At 54.4% G+C, this 26040-nt stretch overlaps 10 protein-coding genes across 10 annotated transcripts; 3 read left to right on the top strand and 7 right to left on the bottom strand.

The window, feature by feature from the left end:
* Positions 1–541: 541 nt before the first annotated feature.
* Positions 542–2653, top strand: CLAFUR5_11822 (Major facilitator superfamily multidrug transporter mfsB; the record flags this gene model as incomplete). Its single annotated transcript, XM_047910970.1, has 1 exon — positions 542–2653. One exon carries the CDS (start codon positions 542–544, stop codon positions 2651–2653), a length of 2112 nt encoding a protein of 703 aa, XP_047766887.1.
* A 314-nt stretch (positions 2654–2967) lies between these two features.
* On the top strand, positions 2968–3689 carry CLAFUR5_11821 (uncharacterized protein; the record flags this gene model as incomplete). Its single annotated transcript, XM_047910969.1, has 3 exons — positions 2968–2983; positions 3032–3469; positions 3532–3689. 3 exons carry the CDS (start codon positions 2968–2970, stop codon positions 3687–3689), a joined length of 612 nt encoding a protein of 203 aa, XP_047766890.1.
* Positions 3690–4194: 505 nt separating this feature from the next.
* CLAFUR5_11820 (uncharacterized protein) lies at positions 4195–6231 on the bottom strand (the record flags this gene model as incomplete). The annotated part of the gene is made up of 2 exons (XM_047910968.1): positions 4195–5742; positions 5791–6231. 2 exons carry the CDS (start codon positions 6229–6231, stop codon positions 4195–4197), a joined length of 1989 nt encoding a protein of 662 aa, XP_047766889.1.
* Positions 6232–7902: 1671 nt separating this feature from the next.
* CLAFUR5_11819 (uncharacterized protein) lies at positions 7903–8601 on the bottom strand (the record flags this gene model as incomplete). Its single annotated transcript, XM_047910967.1, has 1 exon — positions 7903–8601. One exon carries the CDS (start codon positions 8599–8601, stop codon positions 7903–7905), a length of 699 nt encoding a protein of 232 aa, XP_047767340.1.
* A 495-nt stretch (positions 8602–9096) lies between these two features.
* Positions 9097–11623, bottom strand: CLAFUR5_11818 (putative phosphoketolase; the record flags this gene model as incomplete). The annotated part of the gene is made up of 2 exons (XM_047910966.1): positions 9097–11278; positions 11331–11623. The coding sequence occupies 2 exons, from the start codon at positions 11621–11623 to the stop codon at positions 9097–9099; spliced, it is 2475 nt and encodes an 824-aa protein (XP_047767341.1).
* A 770-nt stretch (positions 11624–12393) lies between these two features.
* Positions 12394–13311, bottom strand: CLAFUR5_11817 (uncharacterized protein; the record flags this gene model as incomplete). The annotated part of the gene is made up of 3 exons (XM_047910965.1): positions 12394–12966; positions 13017–13225; positions 13278–13311. 3 exons carry the CDS (start codon positions 13309–13311, stop codon positions 12394–12396), a joined length of 816 nt encoding a protein of 271 aa, XP_047767326.1.
* Positions 13312–13502: 191 nt separating this feature from the next.
* On the bottom strand, positions 13503–14167 carry CLAFUR5_11816 (putative efflux pump mfs2; the record flags this gene model as incomplete). The annotated part of the gene is made up of 2 exons (XM_047910964.1): positions 13503–13807; positions 13870–14167. 2 exons carry the CDS (start codon positions 14165–14167, stop codon positions 13503–13505), a joined length of 603 nt encoding a protein of 200 aa, XP_047767327.1.
* A 43-nt stretch (positions 14168–14210) lies between these two features.
* Positions 14211–15262, bottom strand: CLAFUR5_11815 (uncharacterized protein; the record flags this gene model as incomplete). The annotated part of the gene is made up of 2 exons (XM_047910963.1): positions 14211–14988; positions 15057–15262. The coding sequence occupies 2 exons, from the start codon at positions 15260–15262 to the stop codon at positions 14211–14213; spliced, it is 984 nt and encodes a 327-aa protein (XP_047767328.1).
* A 2901-nt stretch (positions 15263–18163) lies between these two features.
* CLAFUR5_11814 (uncharacterized protein) lies at positions 18164–21291 on the bottom strand (the record flags this gene model as incomplete). Its single annotated transcript, XM_047910962.1, has 3 exons — positions 18164–20955; positions 21022–21119; positions 21161–21291. 3 exons carry the CDS (start codon positions 21289–21291, stop codon positions 18164–18166), a joined length of 3021 nt encoding a protein of 1006 aa, XP_047767329.1.
* Positions 21292–22825: 1534 nt separating this feature from the next.
* Positions 22826–25408, top strand: CLAFUR5_11813 (Zinc finger MIZ domain-containing protein 2; the record flags this gene model as incomplete). The annotated part of the gene is made up of 1 exon (XM_047910961.1): positions 22826–25408. The coding sequence occupies one exon, from the start codon at positions 22826–22828 to the stop codon at positions 25406–25408; it is 2583 nt and encodes an 860-aa protein (XP_047767324.1).
* Positions 25409–26040: the final 632 nt, after the last annotated feature.

Raw genomic sequence — 26040 nt, 5'->3', positions numbered from 1 at the left:
TGTGGTGCCAGGCTTCGCGGCCACCAGCTTGCTGCTTGCACATCTCGAACAGGGACGGACGATGCAATAAGCTGTTGGCGAAGAATCGTTGCTGCAGCTTGCGTGTTGATCGCGGCCTGCTTTGACCCGGCCGACGATACGCAACAAGCATTGCACATTCTCTTGGCAGTAACCATCGTTCGCAGCGCTAGGATGCGGTGATGCAGCCACGTCCGTCTGGCCTGCGGCTTGTTGCAGCGGACGAGGACACCAGCGGCGCAGCACACTACGCAAGCTACGCAAGCAGCCCTGCCCTCTACGACGACTACGACGCTGAAGCATTGTGCCCGAGCTGCTGCCGTCTGCTGTGACGAGGACAGCAACAGCGTGTGGCTTCAGACCTGCTGTCTGTCATTTGCGTGAGATTCATCGACCGTTTCTACATTCACTTCTGCTGTGCTGCATCCTCACATTAGAACTACCGGTATAGTTCTACCCTGCAGCTACTCTCTACCAGCAACCGGTTCTTGCGTATACTGGCGTCGAGCACGCCATCGCCGCCATGCAATCACACGCACGATCATCATCCCTAGGGCAGAGGGGTGGCATCGCACACCAGCGCAACACATCCAGACAGCTTGCCTACGTCAGAACTCGCTTGGGCTCTGATGCACACGAAGCTGCTGGGAGCACTGCGCCTGCAGCCCCTCTGCCGCGTCGCACGTCCAAGCAACACGAGGCCGGCAAGCCGTTGATCAACGGCAGTGCGGCGGACAGCGGCGCACACGACCCGTACTCCCACCACAGAACACCCTCGCCTACGAAAGAGAGCTCCAACTGGAACCCCGCTGCTGTCGAAAATGGCCCACTACACTCGCGCCAGTCCCTCGCGCACAACCCAATGCTCCCGCCAGGCGCATCGACACCGCTCGAATCGCCGACAACCACACAACAGGGCCACCCCATAGTCAAACTTCCTCCCCCGCCGCCGACATGGTCGAACATGCCCAACAAGGGCCAACTGGCCATCCTCGCACTTTCCCGATTCGTCGATTTCTTCCAGATGGCTGCTCTGCAGACATTCATGGTGCACCAGCTGAAGAGCTTCGACCCTGAGGCATCCGATGTCACGATATCGCATCAAGCCGGCACACTGCAGGGCGCTTTCACAGCCGCGCAAATCATCACTAGCATACTATGGGGCAGAGCGGCGGATCAACCTATGCTAGGAAGGAAGACAGTACTCAACATCGGCTTGGTCGGCACAGGCATTGGCTGCATAGGAATGGGATTCAGCAGGACATATGGACAAGCCGTCTTCTGGCGATTGATAAGTGGTGCGATCAATGGAACAGTAGGCTCGGCACGAACAATGGTGGCAGAGATCACACCGAAGCCATGGCACCCTCGAGCTTTCCTGCTCCTGCCCGCGGCGTTCAACGTCGCAAACGTGGCAGGCCCGATCTTAGCCGGTCTGTTCGCAGATCCGACAGTGAACTTGCCACAGTACTTTGGGCCGAACAGCACATTTGGTGGTGTGGAAGGTGTGGTGTGGATGAAAGCCTACCCGTACGCGGTGGCCAACCTGATGAGCACAGTCCTGCTCTTCGCAGAGGCGATACTGGTGCACTACGGTCTGCAGGAAACCTTGAAAGGCAAGCGACCGATGGACATCTCCAAGTTCGACCCGGTGGCGCTGGTGAGGTCAATGTACCGCGAAGCCATGCGGATGAAGAATTCAGGATATCGAATGCTGCAGGAGAGTCAGCGGCAAGGTCTACTATCTGGAGAAGAAACCAGAAGGTCCGTAGAGATGGATCGATTGACCGCGAACGGAGAGAGAGAGCAACAACGACCATTCCAGAGGCTGCCATTCCGCCGCATCTGGACTCCAAACGTGCTTTGGACATTACTGAGTATAGCCATCTTCGACTTCCACATGGGCGCCTTTGCGAACCTGTGGATCCTGTTTCTCGCCACACCACGCGAGTTCGTCGGCGACGATCAATTGGTGGACGCACCGGTCAAGCGAGATGGCGAAGGCATACTCGCTAGGAGCGTGTTCAAATTCGCATCTGGCCTTGCCTTCCCACCTCCCACCATTGGGTTCGCCATGGCGATTATCGGTTTCATCGGCGTTGCACTGCAGTTCATATTATACCCCTGGGCCAACGGCAAGTTCGGCCTTATGCGTTGCTTTCGAGGATCTCTATTCTTCTTTCCGATGGCTTACTACTTGGCGCCTTACCTTGCGCTGCTGCCGTCAAATTCTGCACCACCAGCACCAGCCAGCGGTGTCACCATCTGGGTCGGCATCAGCGCGGTGCTCTTCCTGCAGGTGGCAGCGAGGACGTTTGCGCTGCCGGCATCTATCATTTTGCTGAACAACAGCTCGCCCCATCCTAGCGTTCTGGCCACGATCCATGGTATCGGAAATGCTTGCTCGGCGACTTTCCGTACCATCGGGCCAATGCTGGCTGGATATTGGTACGGCATATGGACTGAGCGCGGCATCGTGGGCATGTCGTGGTGGATTGTGGCAAGTGTAGCGTCCATTGGATGTATCGCCAGCTTCAAGGTTCGGAATGGCAGTGGACATGAGATCTTCCTTCCTGGCGAAGACGATGAGATGAAGCAAGGCCAGACTGGCGGGGGTAGTGGAGATGGGAGGTAGTCTCTGCTTTCTGCGAGCTGCGGAAATGTTCATAGCGAACTTAGTCCTGCCAGGACATGAAATGACAATGATGTCTACGAGAGAATTCTTCAAGCTTCTTCTTCTTCACTTTGGCCGACATGTGTTAAAGCAGGGGGAGAGGTGGTGATTGGCTGCAATGGTTCACAGTGAATACAAGCTGTCTGACGATAGCTGCAGCCTGGAAAGTCTTCATGCTGTTGCAGTCAATGACAAGCACAATAGCACCACCAACGAGCAGACGACAATAGACAATACCACCATACGTGGTGTCTTGAGCACCAACAATAGGCAGTATGCCAGCCATCAAGCGTAAGCCCGCCTTAAGCTCGTAACAACACACATTCTAACCACATCCAGGTGAGAGACCTACACCACTCCTCAATCCCAGCCGCGGCGGCGGCGGAGGCGGTGGCAGCAGCAGCTCTCCAAACAGAGCCGCACACAGCCCACAAAGCGCCAACAGCAAACGCAGCAACAACATGCCAGCCTGGGTCTTCATGAAGCACGACAAGATCCGCCACTACCTCCGCTGCGACGACGCAGAGCTCAAACTCCTCCTCGAAGTTGTGAACATCTACATGCGCGAACCCGACTACAACGGCTCCGTCCTCCTCGGCAAAGACCTCTGCCACTTCGACCGCGACGGAGCACATCGAAAGAGGCTTTGGAGCAAGGTTGAAGGTCACGATCCGCTGTTTCGCGAACTGCTTAGAGGGGAGCGATGGCCGGTGGGACAGAAGCCGGTGGATTTTGAGGAGGTGGTGGGGGAGGTGAAGAGGTGTCTTAAGACGAGGTGTAAGAATTCGTATGTGAAGTCGAGGGATGAGATGAGGAGGAGGGGGGTGATGATGGAGGAGGGGGGAGGGAGAGGGAGGCGAGGAGGGCAGCGAAGGAGGCGAGGAGGAGGGGAGAGCGGAGGGAGAGGGAGAGGGAGAGTAGTGCGGGTGAAGTCATCAGTCTGCTCTCGGAAGATGAGGAGGATGGCGAGCTGGTCATGAGTGGTGGTCTTGGCTGAGGGGATTGACTGCTCGAGTAGAGAAGCTGGGCGCAGAAAGGGCGGAGCTGGGTGCGAGGATGTGGAGTCATACTACGAACTATCTCGAAGAGGAGGAGCAAACGCTTGTCGTACCGCAACGTCAGGAGGTGAGGTGCATGCATCTTGTTGCTTTAAAGCAGCTGTGAAAGTAGTACGGTTAGACTGTGCAAGAAAACCAGCAGAACCACAAGTCAGCGCCTTCATCATTCTTACAGCCAATATATGCAATGGGGATTCGGTTGATGATTCCAGATCATGCGATTGGACATTACATCAAGTGGCCATAGTCTCTACTAAAGGTCTCTCGCATCACCACTTGCTCGTGGGAAACCTCATCGATCCACACCCGTGACAACCATTCAAATGCATCATACACAAACAACGCCGCCCCTATGGTATCCACCCGAACTCCTCGCTTCTATGCTATGCTATACCACACCATGCAAATGCAACCCTGGGGCGTCAACACCTCTCAAGGTACCTTCTATGCCTCCCCAAGTAATCTATAAGCAGCCCCATTCCGCCACCTGAGCGGACCTGCATGTGACTTGCCTGATTTCCAAGCCAAGTATCTCCTGTATGCACCGAACATGATTAACGCGCCGCAGGCGGAAAATACAGCGATGAGCAGAATCTTGAGTGGCGTCACGCCCGACATTTCTTGGAACAGATTGCTGCTGCGAAACATCGGCCGGTAAGATACCAGCAGGCCGCGGTCAAGGACTTCGCTCGTACCATGAGCTAGGCGATCGCCGTTGCGGTCGAGAGCAACGATCCGTAGATATCTCGAATCTCCGACTTCGTCTGGTATGGGGATTAAGCTTTCGAATCCACTTTCGGGGATGTCTGCGATCGTATTCCACGCGTCGTCTGCTGCTTCGTAATCCTCAGAGCATTGGAGGACCCAAGATCGTACCTCTGTCGCGCCATTCCAGGAGACATACACTTCCACATCATCGTCGCTAATGTTGACTTTGGGTGGCGTCTCTGGTGTCCCAGTCCATGCAAATTTGTAGGTACGGTAGCTTTGGATGTCTCCGCGCTCCCAGGATGTGGCCGAGCCGTAGTGTATGTCGCACAGGACCGTGCCGTCGGCATCATATTCTGTGAAGACTGCATTGAGACCGTAGCCGACCAGCACCTTTGGATCCCGTCCGCTATTTTGTGGCAAGATTTGCACAGAGCCTTGTGACGATGATCGTACCTCGCTTGGGTTCTCGTAAGACTGGACCACACGTACCGTGTACTCGCTGTTGGTCCCGTTGATATTGTCAATCTTCTGCACGTTCAGGTCTGGTTGCCCTTCTGTGCTCTCGTAGGGTCTTGCCATGGCGACAAGCTCATTTGGCCGCTCGTCTGGGTACGTGATCTCCAAAAGAAGCCCCCGTGATATCGGCAGTCCATATTCGTAGTGCTGATCTTCGGCAGCATTGTCGAAAAGTGTAAGAAGTTTCGTAGTGTATCCATCCTGTTGCTGAGGTGGAGTGTATGTTTCTGGGAATGTGTCCAATGGTAAGAAACGAGCATCGTGCTGCCAAGCAAAGTTGACAGCGTTGCCATCGCTAAGATCAGAGAAGTCGTTCATGCGGCCGCCAAGGGTCCAGATAATGTCGTTTGTGCTGCCGTTTATGTATGTAACGCTGTGCGTATATCGTGCTGACACCAAGTAGTTACCCAATTCGTCCTTTTCGATACTGTTGCCGTGAAACCAGTCGAAGGGATCGTGTCTCGAGCCGCCTGGGCCAATGCCATGATATGTTGATGTTACGTTTAGATGATCTGACGCCCTCCACTCCCATACAAGGTTGCCGGTGTCGATGCTGATTTCCTGGAAGACGCAATCCCATATGTACGAGGGTCCCGGTCGTTCTTCGTCAGGGTGCCAATCCGGCACCTCGGCCAGGTCGTGCTCGACGATCTCGTACATGGTCATCAGGGCGGTGCCTTGAGGTGTAATGAGAAACTCGTGGAGGTCGGCGGATAGACCGTTAGCTGCACCAATTCGATGGACAATGTCATATGATGAGTTGAGCTACGATCGTTAGCTTTCGCACATGTAGCCGGGTTCAGAGGATCTCACCATGTAGTAGAAGCCAGAACCATGTCCTCGAACACGATCATCGCCCAGCCAGAAGGTCAAGTAGTCCTCACCTTGATACTTCTGCACTTTGAAGTCATACGCCTGGCCACCGAACTTGTTGCCAAAGTGCTTCATCCAGACAAGATTCCCGTATGTGTCGAGTATCATCGGTCCAGGATCCCCGATACCCCAGCCTCTGGGAGTGAGGAAGTAGTATTGACCATCATCGCAACGATCGTCCCATTGCAGGAAGTTGATTTCTGGTGCATTCAGGGCATTCTCCGTGATGAAGGTATGGGTCGGATAGTACCCGTACGTTCCATTGTCAATCGCCTCATCGAATGCTGGTGGTGCCAGAGAGGAAGAAGTTGGAGTATCGTCCGCGGCAACGGCGTGTAGACAGAGCGACAGATGCCACAAGAACAGTAGAATGATGTTCATGGAAGCGGCACCCTGCCCAACAATATCGGCTTCCAACCCAGCGGTCTCGCAGATGAGGTTCTGTCGCGTGTATCGCACCAGGCGGTCAATTCAGTTGGCAGCATCAGATCAATCTGAGAAGAGAGTCGCAATTGAGGCGGGCAGATCCCAGTAGTCGAAGTTCTCGATTGAGAGACCCACTTGGCGATAGGTGACCTAGTCAACCGTTCGCCCACTAAACAAGGATGTCAGGTGAATTAGTCGTCGACAGTCCTGTCTCTGAAAAGCATGTGGTGGACCGTGGTGGTTGATAGCCGCAGGACAAAAGTAAATGCCAAGTAGGAGAGCAGTGGCTTGGCTATGCAGGTCTAAGAAGGTGGTGCAGGTAAAGAGCTGATACTGGCGTCGGAGGAGCAGCCGGAGTGGAAGTCAGTGTTCAACAACATTGAGTGCAACGCAGCACAATCGCACACACGCACGCGTCCGCGCATGCGATATGGCAAGATGCTACCGGGAGATCGCTGGACCGCGCGGCAAGTCCGACAAACAAAGGTAGGACATGATGGATGGATGAAGAAGAAGTCGAATCCCAGAACAGAAGGCGCCGGTGCGGTAGGCAGGGATTGTTTGAATCTGTGGGAAAGCGTGTGTGTGTGTGAAAACTGGCCCTTGCACACTGACACGGCCAGGATATCGGCATTCGCGTCTCTCAACGCCCGCCATGTTTTTACCAAGGAATCCAAGGAATCTGCTCGAGCATCAGGTCTTGTTACGGCAATCAGATTTGCTTCTACGGCGCCAGTCTCTTCTGATGGCTGTTGCCGATGACGATGATTGCGACTGCTGTTGCTGTGTCGCTGGAGAAGGTACGTACCACATGTACAATACTTGCATGAGACCCTGGTCTGTCGTGCGCTAGCGTGCCGTGGCGCTTGCCGAGTGCCGAGCAGCCCTTCCACTGGTATCAAACACAATTCCTCCGCTGGAGTTCGTGGAGAGACTTGTGGTACTCTTCCATGTTCGTATGAGCAATGGACACTTACCCGGACGACATCGTGACTGACGAAGCTCTCCCTGTGTTGTTCTGGTCGGGAGACAAGACAATCATAACGAGCTACTGGCAAAGCAACGCGTACGATCTACACGGCCAAGTCTGCCATGAAGAGTGCTCCGATCTCGCGACCCCATTGTCTGATCTCCTGCTGTAGAATCGCGGGTGAATGGCCACCGACACGGCTATCTGGTACGAGAGTCCAGCAGGACCATTATGCTCGCTTCGCCAGGACAAGAAATCTCCATGCCCTCCAGCTCGATCGCGGCAGTCTCGGAAGCACTGGTCGTACGGGAACGTGAATCCTCATCCAATCCTTCGCCAATGTGCAGTAGTAGCCTTGTTGGCTGCATGCCCAGAAGCAAAATCGATAGAACTACTGTATTTTGAGGATCTGGGAAATCTGGAAAGAGAAATCGCAAGAGTCTTCAACTACAAGCTGTATTCTCACACAGCGCAAACTGCCCTCATGAGCCTGCTGGACAATGAATACACAGCCGAAGCAATCGAGCGCGTCGCTTCGTAACAAAACTTTCCACTCAAAAACCTGCAGCAGTACGAATATACACCGCGCCACCATCCCCGCGCCACCACCCCTATCCAAGCCACCAGCACCCCACCGCCGCTCTCAACTCACACCCTCACCGCATAACCACCACACTATCCCTCCTCCCATCCTTCATCGCGGCGCCCTTCTTCTTCCCCTTCTCCTTCTTCGGAACCTTATGAATCAACCGCATCGTCTTCATATCCACCATCTCCCCCCTCAAACACTCCAGCCGTCCAAGAGCCGTAATCCCCTTAAACCACCTCACAAGATCGCCTCTCGTCATCCTCTTCAAGCAAAGTTCCAACCACGGCGCCCGCATCCCCGACGCCTCGGTCGTGATTTTCCGGAACTGCGCTAACAGGGGGAGGATTTTGATGCGTATGTATTCGGCAATCACGAGGACCTCCGAGTAGCAATCGATATCTTCCCCATCGGTGCGGATTACCACTGCATCGCCGTAGAACCTATCGCGGGGATCGCCGTGACCCGGGGACGCCTTTGGAAGACCGAATGTCTCCGAATCCGGATCAATGTCGAGCATGAACATGGTTGCGTAGTCGTTCTTTTTGGCGCCGGAGTAGCTTAGCCAGTTTCCGAACTGGAGAGGGAGTCCGAAGCGCGCCGCGATTGCGGAGGGTGGGTGCCAGTTCTGGACGTATGTGCCGACATTTGGGTGTGGACGCTGTTTGAGTTGGAGCGCGACGGGAAATATGATACCCTTTTGGCCGTCTGTGAGACTGGGTGGTGGTATGGAGGTTTGTGGGCCGTTGGTCGTGGAGAGGGGGTCCATTGCGACGCGATGAGGTGGCGGGCATGTATCAATATGTTACCTATGTACTTGTAGGGCTCGCAGTTGGAGATAAGCCAGCTGCGAGGGCGAAGGCCGACTCGGAAGGTGTATCGCTCGTTGTGGCAGGCACTTTTGAGTAGCAAGCGCGCTCAGAGCGCTGCACAGTCGTTGCTGCAGTGGTAGAAGCATGCCGCGCGATGCGAACTTTCCCTGCTGTTAGACAACTATGAGGATCATGCGCTCCAAATGCGAGCTCAGTTTGAAGATCAGATTTCAACCGTGGGCGGCACAGCGGTTAGCCTTGCCAGCGAAGCGCGCTTTTGACGACGATGTCCACTGGCGGAGGAATGTGTGGCTGCATTGAAATCATACTTCATTATATCTTTTGCTGATTCATCTATCGTCCAGCCGTGCTGTGGTCACTGCCGTACCATTTCTCTTTACTTGTTCGCCTGTGTAACTCTCGCTCCTGCCACGACGAGCCTGTCCCTGCATCTAATAGGGCCACTTCCAGTCGGTAAACTCCTCTGGGTCCAGCCCAGTTTCGTAAGTGTAGTTCGTGCTGCGAATACGCTGCTCAATCAACTTCTCACGTGCAGCCGCGCCCTTGTTGCCGAGTACCTCTTCCAAGCTGTCGATGGCACGTACGGCCAGCGAGAATCGATCGGCCTCGTTGCGGATGGCAAGCTCGAGCGGTGTATCGATATTGCCCTTCTCCTTGTAGCCACGGACGTGCATGCGCTCTTGGCCCTTCCTGTTGTACGTGAGGCGGTGCACCAACCAAGGGTAGGAGTGGAAGTTGAAGACAACAGGCTTATCTGTCGTAAAGATTGCTCCGTACTCGCGGTCGGTGAGTCCGTGTGGATGATAGCCATTAGGTATCAACTTGAAGAGGTCAACGACGTTGACAAACCGGATCTTGAGCTCGGGCAGATATTGTCTGAGAAGTGCGGTGGCGGCTAGCGCTTCCTGCGTAACAACATCACCACAGGACGCCATGACGACGTCTGGCTCCTGGCCAGCATCGTTCGAAGCCCAGTCCCAAATGCCCAGACCCTTGGTGCAGTGCTCTATCGCAGCATCCATTGATAGGTACTGGGGGTGCACTTGCTTGTCGGCGACAATGCAGTTGACGTAGTTTGTACTCTTCAGGCAGTGATCCATGGTGGAGAGTAGGCAGTTGCCATCCGGTGGAAGGTAGATGCGAACAATCTCTGGAGACTTATTGCAGAGAACATCAAGGAAACCAGGATCCTGATGTGTGAAGCCGTTGTGATCTTGACGCCAGACTGTGCTGGTAAGAAGGATGTTCAGCGACGAAACAGCCTCCCTCCAAGAGACTTCGGCGCACTTCTCGAGCCACTTGGCATGTTGGTTGACCATCGAGTCGATGATATGAATGAATGGCTCGTAGGAGTTGAGCAGACCGTGTCTGCCGCTCAGTGTATAGCCTTCGAGCCAGCCTTCCACAGTGTGTTCGGAAAGCATCTCCATGACTCTGCCGTTTGGATCGAGGTTACCACCGTCCTCGTCCTCTTTCAGGTACCCGTTCACCCAGATCTTCTTGCCTGCTTCATAGATCGCAGACAGCTTGTTGCTCTCGGTCTCATCTGGTCCAAAGACACGGAAGTTGTCCATGTTGTTCTTCATGACATCTCGGAGAAATTTGGCAAAGTTGGCCATGCTAGGTCCATATGACACGGCTGGCTTGTCGACCTTGATCTCATAGTCCTGGAACCTTGGCATTCTGAGTGGCTTGCGGATGGAGCCACCGTTCGTGATTGGGTTCTCACCCATCCTCTTGCCTTTGGGAGGAGCCAGTTCTCTCAACTCTGGTACTAGCTTGCCTGACTCGTCGAAGAGCTTGTCGGGTCCGTAGGCACGCATCCACTGATCGAGGGCCTTCAGCTGAGTGTCATCTGTGAGCACCTTCGTAAGAGGGACCTGGTGAGCACGCCAGAATCCCTCAAGATAGTGGCCTTCAACTTCTCTTGGCGCAGTCCATCCTTTGGGTGATCGCAGCACAATCATTGGCCATCGTGGACGGAAGACCTTGCCAGAGTCGCGTGCTTGTTTCTGGAACTTCCGAATTTCATTGACACAATGCTCCAGAGTGCCGGCCATGGCTTGGTGCATAGAGTCGAGATCGTGACCCTCAACGAAGTATGGAGTGTATCCGTAACCCTTCATCAATGCCTCCAGCTCTTCATGCGAGACACGTGCGAGGAGTGTTGGGTTGTTGATCTTGTAGCCATTGAGATGAAGGACTGGCAATACTGCACCATCCTTGATCGGGTTGAGGAACTTGTTACTGTGCCAGCTGGTAGCCAGGGGACCTGTCTCTGACTCGCCATCTCCAACGATGGTCAAGGCGATTGTGTTCGGGTTGTCAAAGACGGCACCAAAAGCGTGTGACAGCGAGTATCCCAGCTCACCACCTTCGTGGATGGAGCCTGGAGTCTCTGGTGTCATGTGCGATCCAACGCCACCTGGGAACGAGAATTGCTTGAAAAAGCGTTGCAATCCCTCAACGTCCTCGCTCTTGTTTGGGTAGACTTCGCTGTAGACTCCCTCGAGGTAAAAGTTGGAGATTAGACCAGGAGCTCCATGACCAGGTCCTGAAATAACGAAGGCGTCCAGACGGTACTTCTTGATCAACCTATTCATGTGGATATAGCTATTGCATGTCAGCAGTCGAATCATGCCAGCAGCGATGAACTCCAGCTTACGTGAACGATTGCCCAGCAGCACTTCCCCAATGTCCCAGCAATCTCGGCTTGATGTGCTCTTTCTTCAATGCCTCTCTTAGCAGCGGATTCTCTTTCAAGTACAGCATGCCCAAGCACAAGTACAATGTGGCATTCATGTACCGCTTCGTCTTGTCGAGCTCATCTGGGCTGAGCGGGTTCTCGCCGATCGTCGAACGCGTCTCGGTGTAGACGGACCATTGTTTGGCCTCGTCGTCCAGGCCCTGGTCGTGGGCTGGCGGTTTGGTGGTGCGCAAGGCGATGTCTGAAGCCATGGTGAGGTCAGTGTAGAGGGCGGAGCTCCAATGGCAAGCTCCAAGTCGTGAAGTGAAGGAGAGAAGGTGGAAGGAGAGGAAGAATCTGCCGCACTCTTAGCGGCCCGCTTTCGCTGTGTTTCTGCTACAGTAGACTACTTCGCGGCTGGTTGCTTGCTACTGAAACTTCTGTAAGCGTCAATAACCGGCTGGTTGCAAGCGACTGTGGCACTGTTGCGCAACAGCAATTCTAACCAGCCAGGCCCTAGGGCAGCTGCTGCTGTTTCCTGCTGGTGTGGCGTGGTCGGTGGTATGAGAAGAGTGTTGGTGGCGCGTTGGAAGAAGTTCTGTGGCCGGCCACCGCTCTTGCCATCGAGGACCCCAGGTTGCCTGCCTCCGCGGCGCCAGGCAGCTCGACGATCTCCCGAGCGCCATGGCAGTATCGGAATCACGACATGAGGTGATGAAGTCTACCTCCTACAGCACAAGGTAGACTGTCGCGTGGGCGGCGTGGCAGACGTGAACGCTGGGCGGAGCTTGTTTCGATCAGATGCCAAGCCCGCCATTGCACTGATCACAGAGGTGCCAGAGACCCCGATACGAACATGATTGACAGTTTGAAGACGCCATTACGATGTGTTGGAAGTTGAACCGCAGCTTGACATTGGAAAGGTGTTGAGCACCAAAACGTATATGTAGCCTTCTCACTCATCATCATGGGCAGCCTTGCGCTTCTTAGCAGCAAAGCGGCCACCACTGTCTCGAGCCATTGCCTCTGCATTCTCGACACTTCAAGAGCGCCTCTTACCGCTGCCGTTTCCAAAGGTCGGCGGTCTGTGCGTCCTAGCTACTTCGACCTTCACAATCGGCTCCTTCGGCTGCTCCCTAAACAGCTCCATTCGCTTGACATCGTCCAGATCGAACACGCGCCAAACCTTCCACGGCGAGGCACCGAGGTCAGCCTTCGAGCATTTGTAGAAGTGTCCTCGAATGCCTTTCTTGCCCACGTAAAAGGGGTGGCCACCATTGGCAGATCGAGTCACATTGCCTTCGCAACCAGCGCACACAATTTCTACCCAGCGGCCATCGATGAGGACTACGGTGGGGAAGCCGGGCATGTGGTCATCGTCGCCGTCGAGACGGGGCAAAGGTGCGAGCATTTGGGCTACTGGAGCTACCGGGGAGTGGTAGCTGGGGTCGGACTCTGGTGATTTGGTGAGAGGAAGTGCTTGTGGCGGTGGAGTGGGTGTGAACAGTCTCGACAAAGGGACTGATCGGGGTGCAGGCAGCGATGGCCCTTCGTGAGCAGAGGTGGCCTCCGTCGGCTTGTTCGGGCTCTTGTCCTTGCCAGCTGACATGATGTCCTGCCGCCATACTTAGCTTCGAGCCTCTACGTGACGTGCAACGAACATACCTCGATTGTGCTCTCGAGGGCGGCGATCTGCGTTGAGAACTGATCGTGCTCCGCTCGTAGCTTGTCCACCTCTTGCTCGCACGAAGCAAGGTGACGCCGAGACTGTGCTATGCTTGTTACTAGAGATACAACTTCCCTTTCTTGTCTTAATAGCTTTCCTATCACGTCTGCATCTTGCGCTTCAAGCTCGATCTTCCTCTGATCCGCATCTGCTAAAGCGTGAGAAGCTATTTCAGTGTCAACGGTGTGATGTTTGTGTACCTTTGCAGCGTTGGAAGTCATCTCGCCAGCCCATCGTGTCCTGCGTCAGACCGCTCTGAAAGGCGGCGGTGCAGCTTGCCGAGATGTGAGTCGTTCACATGCAGCGTTGAAAAGTAGCCCCTCAAAGAAGGAAGACCTCCGAAGCTGGCCCGCTCGTGCATGGACCGTGCATTCGTAAGTGAATTCAGCCCTCCACATTCACATCTCCGCAGCACCACGAACTTCTCACGCATCATCGGATTCCGGATTGACCCAGTCGGGCACTCCGTTGCGCGCACGAATCTTCCCACCAAACTTGTGCAGCAATGCGAAGATAATAATGCAAAAGAAGACCGTGATCAGTGCATGCCCGGCGAAGGTCCAAGTATAGCCAACAGCGTCAACCCAGTATGCGATGAAGAAAGGGTCGACGAATGCTGACATGTTGAGGAGCACGGCGTAGAAGACGACCACGGACATGCTCTGTCTGGGGTAGGCGTCGATGACATATGCGCAGACGGCTGTGTTTGCCATTTGTATGCCTGCGCCGACTGGAGGGGAGAGGGTCAGCATTCAGTGGCATGTATTATTGGATAGGAAGCTCGTGACTCACTGAAGGCGAAAGCAACCTGTCCTACCATCCAGTGGTAGTTGCGATCAATTGATATTCCCCAAACGATCAGTCCCACGGAGGTTAGTAATGCAGCAGGGTACACCAGCCACAGACGCATTTCTGGTGTCTTCTTTGTACCGTTTCGCGCAGCGACCTTGACCAAGAGCCAGTCGCTCAAACGACCGGAGCAGAACAGTTCTGAGAACACGGTGCCGACGATGAGACCGATGAAAATCAACCTAGAGAACGAGATGGGGTTAGCATAGATCGCTGGGTGGTAGAGATATGATCGAAGCATGAGTATACTGACCCCTGTATCTGCGGTGAGTACTTCGCATATGCTACTGGCACCATCGTGATAACTGATAGAACCACCAATACCAGCCAAAGGCGTACGTGGCTACGGCAACAGGAACCACGGCATATCGGAACGTCTTGCCAAAACGCACGAGAGTATCCCATGCTTTCGGGTGCTTCATGCCTGGTAGAGGTGCGACGTTGACATATCGCAGACTCTTCGAGCGCTTGACTTCCGCCTGGAGGCCAAGCATCTTCTCCGCTGCTGCAGTACTATGCCTTCTCCTCGCCAACATTTTGTTGCGCGGGTATAATGTCTCAGGGAGGAAGAAGATCTCAGCGAGTAAGATAGCACCCAGCATTATTGCTGTTAGCCATTGGATCCATGCAGAGCTGACAAGATTTATGAAGCCGCCGATCAAAGGACCAACGAGTAGGCCCAGGTCGATCGCCAACACCCACAGCCCCACCTTCTCTCCTCGTTGATGCTCGAAGAAGAGGTCGTTGATGATAGCCAGTCCGACAGTTGCAGCGGGAGATACTCCAAGGCCCTGGAAGAACCTAGCTGCCATGTAGCCAGAATAAGAATCGGCCAGAGCAGCTCCAATGGTGGCGGCGATGGCCATGATTGTGCCAAAGATGAAGATAGGGCGACGTCCAATGATGTCAGCTGGCGAAGACCACAGGAGCGGGCCAATTGTGAGTCCAAGTGCTGGTATGGCGACTGTCCAGTTGATTTGCTCGACTGAGACGGCAAATTGTGTTTGCAGCGCAGGGAAGGATGGGACTGTGTTAGTCGTGACGCAAGTGAACATAAAGTACCTGATAGAAGGTGAGCACTGTCGTTCGATAGCACACACTGTCAGATGCATGTCGTCTGGGCTACTCACAACGACATGACGATACCAAGTATCCCATGTTTCTGAAATGACGACCAGTTCAATGGGTCAAGACTGTCATCTGGAACAGGCTGAGGGAACAGTTCGAAGCCATGCTTGTCGTAAAGCACTTCTGTCGTGACTTGTCCAGACTCTACATCAAGGCTGACCTCGATTCCAAAGTCGACCGCTTTCTTCTCGTTCTCCAGTGCTGCCATTGTGCTCGGGTCTCACGTACAGACGATCGAGGTACGAATGGATCAGGTAGGTACTAGGGCCATGCCTTCATCCTATATGCACGATGCGGCGAGGGGAGCTACACACTGCTCTGGAAATTGCGTCCAGAACCATGTCGGAAAAAAGTAATCCTGCAGGAACACACCCACGCGATGGGCATTCATCTGCATCTCAGTGGCGTCCATATGGCTGTGTTCCCACTATCTGCGGTCAAGGGGCCAAGAAAGGGTCCTGATGCGTGGCAGATAGGAGTGCGGTAAATCGAGCGGAGTCCTTATCTCTGCGTCTTTACACATGGAATTTTCGGTGAAGATAAGGAATTGGGCCGATGCTCATGCCTACCTCGCAGTCGAGTGGTCCCAGAACTGCCGTGCTCGCGTGCTCATATGCTCGAGCGCATCGATGCGTAGATGTATGAACCCTGCTGCATGAGTATCAGTGCTGTGACAGAGGCTCTTACTCATGAGTCTGACATTGGGTATTTGTATCGCTTGGCCAGATCATGCAGCGGTGGAGTATGATCTGAAGAGCCCCAATAATGTTCTGGCATTCCAGCTCGACCACGATTGCTCAAGCAGCGAACCCGAAAAAGACCGAGCATTGTGTGCCATGGCAGGTCTGCTAGATTCCCGTGAAGCTGACAGCTGTTCAGATAGCCTTTGATAGCTCGCACGCGCGAGTCTTCGTCGACTGTGTCGAGTAAACAAGCCCTACCATTGTGGACATCTAAGTCAGCATGTCAAGACAAGAGCCCGATAATGCGAAACGTTCGCGATCTGATGCTCTCTTCCCGCCTCGGTCCATACATGTGTTCTGAATCTCGATCGAGCGTACTGAGGCAGCGGGTCAAATAGCCACGTCCTTGCGAATTGAATGAAATGCCCTAGCTGTGTCGACGGGTGATGCAATCCGGCCTCCGTAACGAGGTTGCTGTAGGAGAAAGGTTTGTGGGAAAGCGGTCGTGAAGCGGGAGGAAAGAGGCTTGAGACCCCAAATCACGCCAAACTAGATCTGTCGAACCAGGAAATGGAGACAATCAGACCATCCCTTCTCATGCCAAACACTTCGAAAATCCATCAACGCACCATCTAATAAGCAGAAGAATGACCATAAGAGCTGCGCTGAACTAACTACTGCCCCCCACATCATCGAACCAGAGGTGCCAGGCAGCGACATTGGAGCTAGCTCGCTTAAGCACATGCATCGCTCCCGTTTCCTCCTTGTTACGAACAAGCACTTCATACCAATGAAGCTACACAATCCATCACGTCGCTTCGAGACTCGTAGAAATGAACGTAGATCAGCCAGGTTGTACGGCGTCATTTGTACCCTGATTGCTTAAGCCAGCCTCAGCTCCTGCAGGGCACGCCAGGGCGGCAAGCGGGTAAAGCGAGAGGCAGTACGCACACACATATATACATCTCCCTCTCTCCCTCGTCGGCGTGCCTCTCGAAACCCAACGAGGACTCCTCTCCCAGCAGCATACCAATCCATCCAACCACCTCCCGCCACCGCCACCATGCCCACCGACTCCAACGGCAACAAAAACTGCTCCAACATAACAGACTGCAAAGACTGCACCAACTGCTCCAACTGTGTAAATAACATCTCCTTCGCCTCCCACATCCTCCTTGATTAACCATCCACTGACTGACCCACCCAAGACACGCTGCACGCGCTGCTCCAACAGCAGCAACTGCCAGGACAGCCAAGACCTCCGCAACTGCTCCAACTGCAGCGACTGCAGCGGGCTAGAAAATGTCAGCAATCAGCACGGTGTGCACAAGGACAGTAGGGGAGACTTGAAGTAACGCTGTCTGTTCATGCGGGTGTAGAAGCTGTGCCAATGGAATGGGGAAATGCGGTGTTGTAATACAGTATCTGGAAAGGGACCCAAGTACCGCTCGCTGCTCATAGCCTGGCATTCCTTCGTAAAACGAGTATCACATTTACGGACATCGTTGACGTCAGTCTTCCTCTCGGGGTATCAATATCATCCTCACTCCAATATTCATCAATTCCTTCTGTCCTGTCTGGCAACATACGAGCCAAGAGAATTCTCCATTCTAGCGATAGTTGGGCGTCAAGCACTACTCGGTCAAACGAATGGTGTGCCTAATCATTCCGACGCCGGAATCTGGATCACGGATCGAGCATTCGATCTCATCTGCTGCGGCGTCTTTGAGGAAGCAACGAAGCTTCATACTGTTCTTCATCATGAAGAGCCATCGCATCTTCAAAAATGTCGTTCCTGCTGGTCTCCCTATGCAGATCCGGCTCTGGAGCCTCTTGCTGGCCATTTTGAGGCGACAAATCCTGCACCGGCAAGGCCGACGATCGTATAGAACTGTGTGTACCAGACGGAGGCGAGGCTGGCGATCGTTCAGAATGGGGTGCACCGGACACAGGCGAGACTGGCGTCCATGTAGTTCGACCTGAGCCGGAGGTAGACGACATATTGGAGCTAGGCGACCATGAAATTGGAGGGAGGTAACCGAAATCACCTGGCATATAGGCTGTGCTAGCCCTGCCTTTGCCCTTGCCTAGCATTGGTATTTGCTCTTCGCCTTATGGTGACACAAAGCTGATATCTCTCGCCATCGACGTCAGCAGGCCAGGAACCTCTTCGCGAGGCCTCACAGGTGTTGGCTGGTGGACCAATTTCGCATGCCTTAGTTTGTAGCGCTGGCGCGACGGATGTACTCTGAGGCCATGATTTTCCAGGCGCCGGCGGAACGGGAAGTTTGTAAAAGTAGCATGTCTCATGTGAAGCTGTGGAAATGCTTCCTCTGCAAACGCAAACCGCTGCATAACAGGTGTGACCCGAGGTAGTAGCGTGCAGGAAGAGGTCTGATTGGTCGCAGAGTGTTGCTGGTAGGCAGCTAGCCTGCCCCATTGAGAGCTACAGCTTCTCTCTCCTGGTCGGTAAGCAGGTCACTTTCGCCAGTCGCGGTCGTACTGGGTGCCATGGAGCTGGCGTCTTCCCGTCGGGTTTGCTGTTCTGCACCTGCTACTGCCGACTCTGTACCGTCGCCATCAGGTGCTCCTACAATACCCAGACCTTTGTCGTCGTCTTCAAGATCTGTGGCCAGTTCTACTCGTCCCTCGACGGTCTCCTCCTTCAGAGCAGGAGGACGTTCGCGCCTTGCTCGAGCCTTATTCAAGCTGATTGTCTTCTGATTGTAAGTGGTCGTCACGACGCCGTTGTCGTCTCTGTCGATGGTTGCCTTCATAAGTGCTGCCATCCACAGACGACCCTCTTGCCGAGAGTTGACCGCAAAGTAGTGAACTGTCGGTTTCGTGAACGATACACCCTTTGCAAGGCCTGCTTTGGGAGGTACCAGCTTGAAAATGAAGACGCCCTCGTCCTGTTCGCCTTGAGGTGGAGGATGATCTCGTAGGTCCTGCTGCGCCATAGTCGGCATTGACGCACTCGTCGGGCTCGATGGGTTCCCACCCGCACCAGTCACAGACGCCATCACGCCGGCGAGAGTCTCGCTCTGTGCCGATAACACCCTGTGGAATGAAATGTCGATAAGTCCTTTCTCCTCTGTATCGTCATCTCGATAGTAGTATGATAGTCGGCGGCCTTTGAGAACGAACAGACGCGGCTTCCAGCTAGCAACGACCGAGCCGCTCTTCTTCTTCATCCACCCAGAGTAGTCGCACGTTATCATCTGCTCCTGTGGTGATATCCTCGCAAGGCCGTGCGTGTACGCCGAAGTGAGCTTCTTAGACTTGGCTCTCGGTCGTTTTGCGGGTGGCGGAGGCATGAGGTTCTGGCCAGACCCAATAGACTCGCGGGGATTGGAGTCCGACTTTGCGATATCCATACTACGGTTCTCGGTGCTCGGCGTAGACGATGCAGTTCCGGTGCGTACGGGCGAGGAGACTTTGGTCGGTGTTGAGACCTTTTCGTCTCTCGTGACAGCCTCGCTGATTGATCTTTTGCCAGTGAACTTCGCCTTTGCGGATGCAAAAATGTTCTTGTTGAAGCCGGAAGGACTGGGTGCTGCTTTCTCACTAGATATTTCGCTTGCGTTGTCTTCCATTTGTGTCGGGCTTGCGGCGATTGTGTTCAACGAAGGTTTGCTCGTGCTTGGGTCTAGCTTGGTGACAATCGGGCTGGCGTGGTTGTCTCCAGACTTGATGCGGCCAGACGGCGTAGTCGCAGAACAATGGCTTCCAAAAGCCTTGTGCACTGCACTCATAGCTTTGGATTGATGTGTTGATTGGACGATCGGGCTGACAGGGTCAAACCCTTCGGCGTCTGTAATGCGTGGTGTCTGGCCACTGCCACCTAAGATACTGCTGGCTCGTGAATAATGTACCGGGCTGACTGCTGTCGAGTTCCTCTTGGTCAGGGCGGTCCTACGCGTTCTGGTCTCGGCTTCGTTGGAGGAGAAGTATCCGCGATCGAGGTCAGCTGGAGAAGCTGGAATGACGGCACTCGATTGGCGATGTGGCAACAGTGTATCGTAGCCTGCGGTGTAGGAATAGTGACTGCTACCATTCACAGGCTGTCCCGGCTGCCACTTCTGATCTAGAGACGGCTGCTTTCGGTGACCCATCCGAGTCGCGCCATCCGTAGAGTTCGAGTCGATACTTGAATGTCGTCGCGAGTGGTTCATGTTACGAATGCCCTGCGCCGAGGGTCTGTATGGGTTGTCCGACCTGGTTATCATACTTTGCAGTGGCGAGGCGCCAACACTCTCTCGCTTGCTCATGCTTGGGTGTGCAGAGTGAGATATGCCTGGCGCTTGTGGCTGGTACGTGTTGCTTCTTTGAGGTGCAACGTCACCGCTCTGTCGCTTCGTGGTGAGCGCCCTGGGCAAAGAAGGTGCGCCAATGGTCGAGCTGCGATTCCTACTCGACACGCTCGTCTCGACTGCACCCTCGTCTCCATCAAGTGAATAGTTGGATGCACTTCTGGCAATTTCTGGACTTGCGCTGCGCCTGCACTCATCCTGCAGCGCCTTGATCTTGTGCCACGTTTTCAATCTGCGGCCGACCGAGCCAAGATCAAACTCTTTGAGAAACAGACTGTTTTGATCCATCGCCAGCAGAACCTCGCCACTGATCTCTTGCTCGACGAATACGTCACAGTGCGTCTTTTCCACGCCATTATCCTCGAGATATTCCGCGACTCGATTCGCATCCCACGCCATGACCTCCTCTCCGGTATACGACTGACCCTCCTCATCATCCGTCTCGTGGCCAGCGATATAAGAACGTCGTACGATCGGTGGCTGGGTGGGGTAGGCGCTGCCCAGAATATCACGCTTGTTACCATTGGCATATGAAGAGCGCGGCGATTTCATGTCGGTGATATGTTCGTCGATCACGGACAGAGTCTCGCTCATGACCGGCGAGTCGGATGTGATGGTATAGCTTCTGCCGCCTGCGATCGCGCTGCTAGTACCGTTAGTATTGGGCAGTGACGAGCGCAAGGCCGTGGAAGATAGCGAAGGCTGCGAGGTCATGGTGCTTGTGGGTATCGGTTGCGGTTCCGAAGATGGTTGTTTGGCGGAAGTGGCAGCATCGCCAGCCTGTCTAGATGAGGCAGACAGCGCCGTGACCGCCGCATTTTGCGCTGCTTTGGTCGCGCTGCTGTCGCTAGAGCGGAACTTGTTGGCGGAAGGCAACGTGGCTTTGGGCGAGGGTGTTGTGTAGACTGCATAACGTTTGTCAGGTCAGCAGTCCGTGCTGCCATAAGCTTGAAGGGAGTCTATATGCATACCTTCCGGGAACAGGCCGCTGTTGCCGTTGGTCAGGTGCTTGCCCAGGAACCATCCGTCGCCAAAATCGTCGTCTCTGAAGAGGGTCAGGCTCGGTGTTCTGTCATGCATATATGTGAGGTGTGGTGCATCACGCCGTACCTCTCTATGAGCTCGATGCGATCGCCCTTGGCCAGACTGAGCTCGTCCGGACTCCTCGCGGTGAAGTCATGGACGACAAGGAGAATGCTGCCGGCGACCGCGCTGCTAGTACCATTCCTAGAGGAGGCCATCGTAGCTCAGCGTTGGCCTTGCGACTTGGTCGTGAATGCTGGCTGCAGCGCCGCAGCACATATGCTGGTGGGGCGGGTGTGGATCCGAGCAATGATTGATTATCGCTCTACAGCCGTTTCATGATCACCGCATATCGTTCGCGCAAGCTGCGGTGCAGATGTGGTATGGTCGCGAGAGCGCTACGGATGGGCCTCGAGGATGCGGTGCTGGGATCGGGTTGCGCGAACGTGTTGGGGTGCAATTGGACGATGCGGTACACGGTACACGTAAATGGCGGCTCAGACGCGGAGTCGGTAGTAGTGCTCAGAGCAGCAATGTGCAAGTAATGATTAGAGTAACAGAATTACAGCAAGACCAGCAGTAATCCGTCTAGCCAAGTAAGTTGTAGATGGGAGCGTGTGAGAGGTGATGAACATTGCTTCAGACGGTCACACGTCTTGAGTCGCGCAAGTGCAGGTGCATTGGGTCGGGCCAGATCCCGCCTACCGTAGTTACCTAGTACTAGTCATCGTACGCTAGGACCTACAGGGGGGCCCTCATCACCTGCACGCAGCACGGCTCTCATTCAAAGAAACTCCAAGCAACCACCCCATCTTGCTTGATTGCAGCTACACAAATGCGCAGATGGTGTGCTCAGAAGCGCCTCATCGTTCATGCGTCGATAAGGCAGACAAAGACGACGAAATGGGACCTGTCACATTCTTGAGCCCGAGCAATGACCGAATGCATTAGTCTACCGTTGGAACGTGAACTGCAGACCACGAGAAGGGCGTCCTTGCGTCCTACATGTACTTCTCGTTCCCCACATGCGATAGAACTACTGCACTCTGCATTCTTAAGCAGCATCCATTCCTCCCCACGAGCATACTTCCACCGAGCGCATACGTCCTTCCTGATCGCCTTCCTCGAGACTTTGGCTGTGCCCCATAAGGCAGGCTCGAACACGATAAGGAAGGAGGGAGGAGGGAGGACCTGGCACGCCTGGCCTGCCTCATGCTCACCTTGACTGCGCACTATTGCTACTATCGTTAAAACCTATGCCTATACCTCGAAGCATACCCATGCGCAAACATGGTCGTCGACGGAGATCCACCTACCAAAAGGCGTCGAACGGATAACGTCCCGACAGCGGACGCGATTGCTCAGAGCAATGCGACGCTACAGTACTTCACCAATTCGAGGCAAAATAGATGGATGCATGGGCTTGTACAGCAGAGTGCAAACGGAATACAAACGATGGATGCAGGAAGCCGGGTATCGCATCTGAGCACAAACGGCACATCGCCGTTCAACACGCCGGCAGCGTTAAGCCCTCGAGTGAGCCACGCAACGGCAAGTGCGAGCAACGCGCCTTCCACACCAACAGCCGACCCTGTCCAGATGGTCCAAATGCAGCAACAACGGCCAACGTCGCGGTCTGCCCAACGCCCGCAACCGCCCAGCCTGGTGCAATATGAGGTGCCAATGCCAATGCCAACGATGCCAACACCATCCGTGAGCACGAGCGGAAGGAAGTCGATGGACGCCAACACGATGCCTCGGCCAGCTGCACAACCAGGCTTGCCTTCTCCCGCACCCAGTGACGAGAACAACACCGATTCTCCCACGCTGGCAGACCACCAGCTTCAGCAACGGCGAAGTCGACCCTCACTGGGTCATGCTAGGCAACATACTGATTCCTGGATAGCACCAACCACACGAGCGTCAGTCTCTGCGTCGCCTGTCGTCATGTCGCCGACACAGCAGCTCTTTGCGCAACAACATCACTTCCAGCAGTCTGGTGAAGCTCAGCCCATCCTGCCTATTGTGCGTGGCCACGCACACACGAATTCGCGCCACGTTCAACGAGGCTCCATCAACCAGGGCCAACTGCCGCCCGACATCTCTCCAGTCATGCAAACCACTAGGCAGCCTCTCCACACCCCTGCGCAGCCACATCAGCTCCAGGCGTCGCGCATACAGGCCAATGTGTTGCTTCAGCGACTGTCGTCGGTTGAGAACAATCCCAACTACACTTTGTCGCACACAGAAACTGGTCGCCTAATCCTCTTGCGCGAGGCTGTTCACAAGGAGGACTGGTTCTACCAGATGACAAGTCAACTGTTCTGTGCCCGCTCTGGAAACCGGAGAAATCTGCCTCAGTCCGTTCTGAACCTGGATTCGAGATGCTGGGACTACCTTAGCATTCTTCTGTGCCACAATACAGAAATCAGCCCTGGTTTACTACAGTTCTTCGAGAACTTCCCGGAGCCGATCATGCACATCTATTCGGATCAATCAGGGGCTCGGGAGATATACGAGATGAGACTACAATCGATCAAAGCATTCTTGCATAAGATGCCTGCGCAGTGGGACAGCCTAGTGGCGCGATGCAAAGAGTTGCAGGTGCCTCCGCTCGTCCAAGATCTGGCGGAGAACCTCAACGTCCATAGCCCAGTGCTCCAAACGACCATATCTCGGGCCATCACGCGTATGCTATATGGTCCCCAGGAGATACCGTTGATGAGTGCTGTGGAGAAGATACATGAGCTTGACCAAATTGCTTGGCAAAAACATCGGTACAGGCGAAGCAGCCGCGAAAAGAGCGACGCATACACCAAACTTGCGGCTATTTGGACTCGATGGCGAGAGGGCAGGAAGCAGGGACGAGATGCCGCTGACTTCAGGATACCTTCAGAAGTGCTAGACTTTTTCTCGAGGACTCCGACGAATCCTGGTCCATCACCAGCAGCGCCAAGTCGACTTCTTCAGCAACCACAAAGCGCGGATCAGCATCAGCAAGCGTCCTATCATCAACAACTGCTGAACCGCTTTACTCAGGCTCAGGGTCACGCACGTCCAGATCGTCAAAGTCAAGCAACAGCTCAAGCCATATCTCCTTTGATGCCTCAGCAGCCACGGCAGTATCAAGCAGGGCTCATGAATCTTACCGCAAGACGACCGCCTGTCAGCGCGCGAGCAATGCATGCTCCGGGAGTGATGTACGGCCGCTCAAAACTACTATATCCGGGCAGCCAGGAGGGATATCGTCCCCAACCGACGCAGCCTGACCCAATACGGTCCGCACTACACCAAGCACATCTCCGCAGCCCAGTACTTACCAACACAAAGGTCGGTGCGATAGCCTCGCGTATGTATAGGCATGTTGTTGGCTTCACTTTGCCTCCCACGACGTTGGACAGGACCTCACCATGGCACACCATTCCATTTGACGTCACGCCACCTATTGCGGAGCGACTCGCTAAGGCCAGCCCGTCTTCGATCAATGTCGTGGATGAGCAATCATTGATGCTCCGCCTGCGGTGCTCAGAATTGCCCAAAGCTGGATTCGAGTCGGAGAGTGCATGGGTGACAGCCGACAACCACTGGCCTGAGGAGATCTCCTTCGAATGCAATGGTGTCAAGCTCGAAGCTCGCCGCAAATTACACCATGGTCGCTACTTGCCAATTAACCTTACTGATCTGGTCAAAACTGGAGAGAACACTCTTAGGATCTCATGCAGTAGCAAAAAGACCGAGAAACGTGCGTACGCAGTAGCTGTTGAGGTGATTAGCTTTATGAGTCACGACAGTATCGCGAGGCAGCTATCTCATGTTACAGCCGAGCAGTCATTGACCACAATCAAGAGATCCCTATCAGGACAAGACGATGGCGACGACGACTTGGCAGTGATTTCGAGCACGATGACAATCAAGCTGACCGACCCATACTCTGGCTGTAGGGTCTTCGATACGCCGGTCCGTGGCGCAACATGTTTGCACAAAGACTGCTTCGATCTGGAGACCTTTTTGAGCATGTGCAAGCGCCCTACACCGGGCTCACCAGCTGTCGTAGACTGTTGGCGCTGTCCTCTCTGCCGCGGTGACGTGCGTCCACAGATGCTGCTTGTCGATGGCTTCATGCAGCAAGTTCGGGAAGAACTTGCCAACAATGACCTTCTGGACACAAGAGCCATCATCGTCGAGGCAGATGGCTCGTGGAAGCCCAAAATTGAAGAGGCTACCGGTGTGCGATCGCCCAGTCTCGATCGCGAGGGCAGCAATAGCATGCCGCCACCAGCTGCGATACCGAAGGCGGCGCCGAAACCTCCACCAATTGTGATTGAGCTCGACTAGGGTTTCAGGTCGACTGGGAAGGCGTTGGGGAGGGTTTTGACGTGCCTTTAGGGCCGTCTGGGATGGGGTTTGAGCGGATGATTTTGTGCGGTGCTGCTTTTCGTGTTGTGTTATAGAGATATCACTTTTGCGACGGCCTACCAGAGATTACAGTCGATCTGGTCGAAGGCGAACTGCATAATGATAGCGTTGTGTACTTTGATGAGATGGCATGGTGGGTAGAGGCGGGTAGTTTCGAAGGCGAAGCATACTTGGCTTTGCATTCAATAACATTTTCCAACTTTGGTCGCTCTCATGCGAACGGGTCTGTAGGCATCTCGTCCAGGCAAGTGTCAGGTCACGACAGCTAGGGCCCCGGGGCGTCGAGCATGATGCTAGATGATGCGAGACACATGTACAACAACCTTAGGGATCAGCGCTGTCTTACGCTGTGTGACACATGGAGCATACCAAGGACGAAGGTTGTCTTACAGCAAAGCATCCAGCGTGTGCACATACAAGGACCTGATGCCGGAACATTGCCCACTCCTGAGGTCCACCAATAAACCCCGTGGCCAGGTGACAATATCAATTGCCGCCGACCGCTTCGACTTCTGATTAAAGCAAAAGTCTTTGCCGAACACACTAGCATG

The sequence above is a fragment of the Fulvia fulva genome, chromosome 10 (genome assembly GCF_020509005.1).
Source record: "Fulvia fulva chromosome 10, complete sequence".
NCBI lineage: Eukaryota > Fungi > Ascomycota > Dothideomycetes > Mycosphaerellales > Mycosphaerellaceae > Fulvia > Fulvia fulva.
The sequence above is the reverse complement of the archived record's forward strand: the minus strand, read 5'-3'. Positions and strand labels throughout refer to the sequence as shown.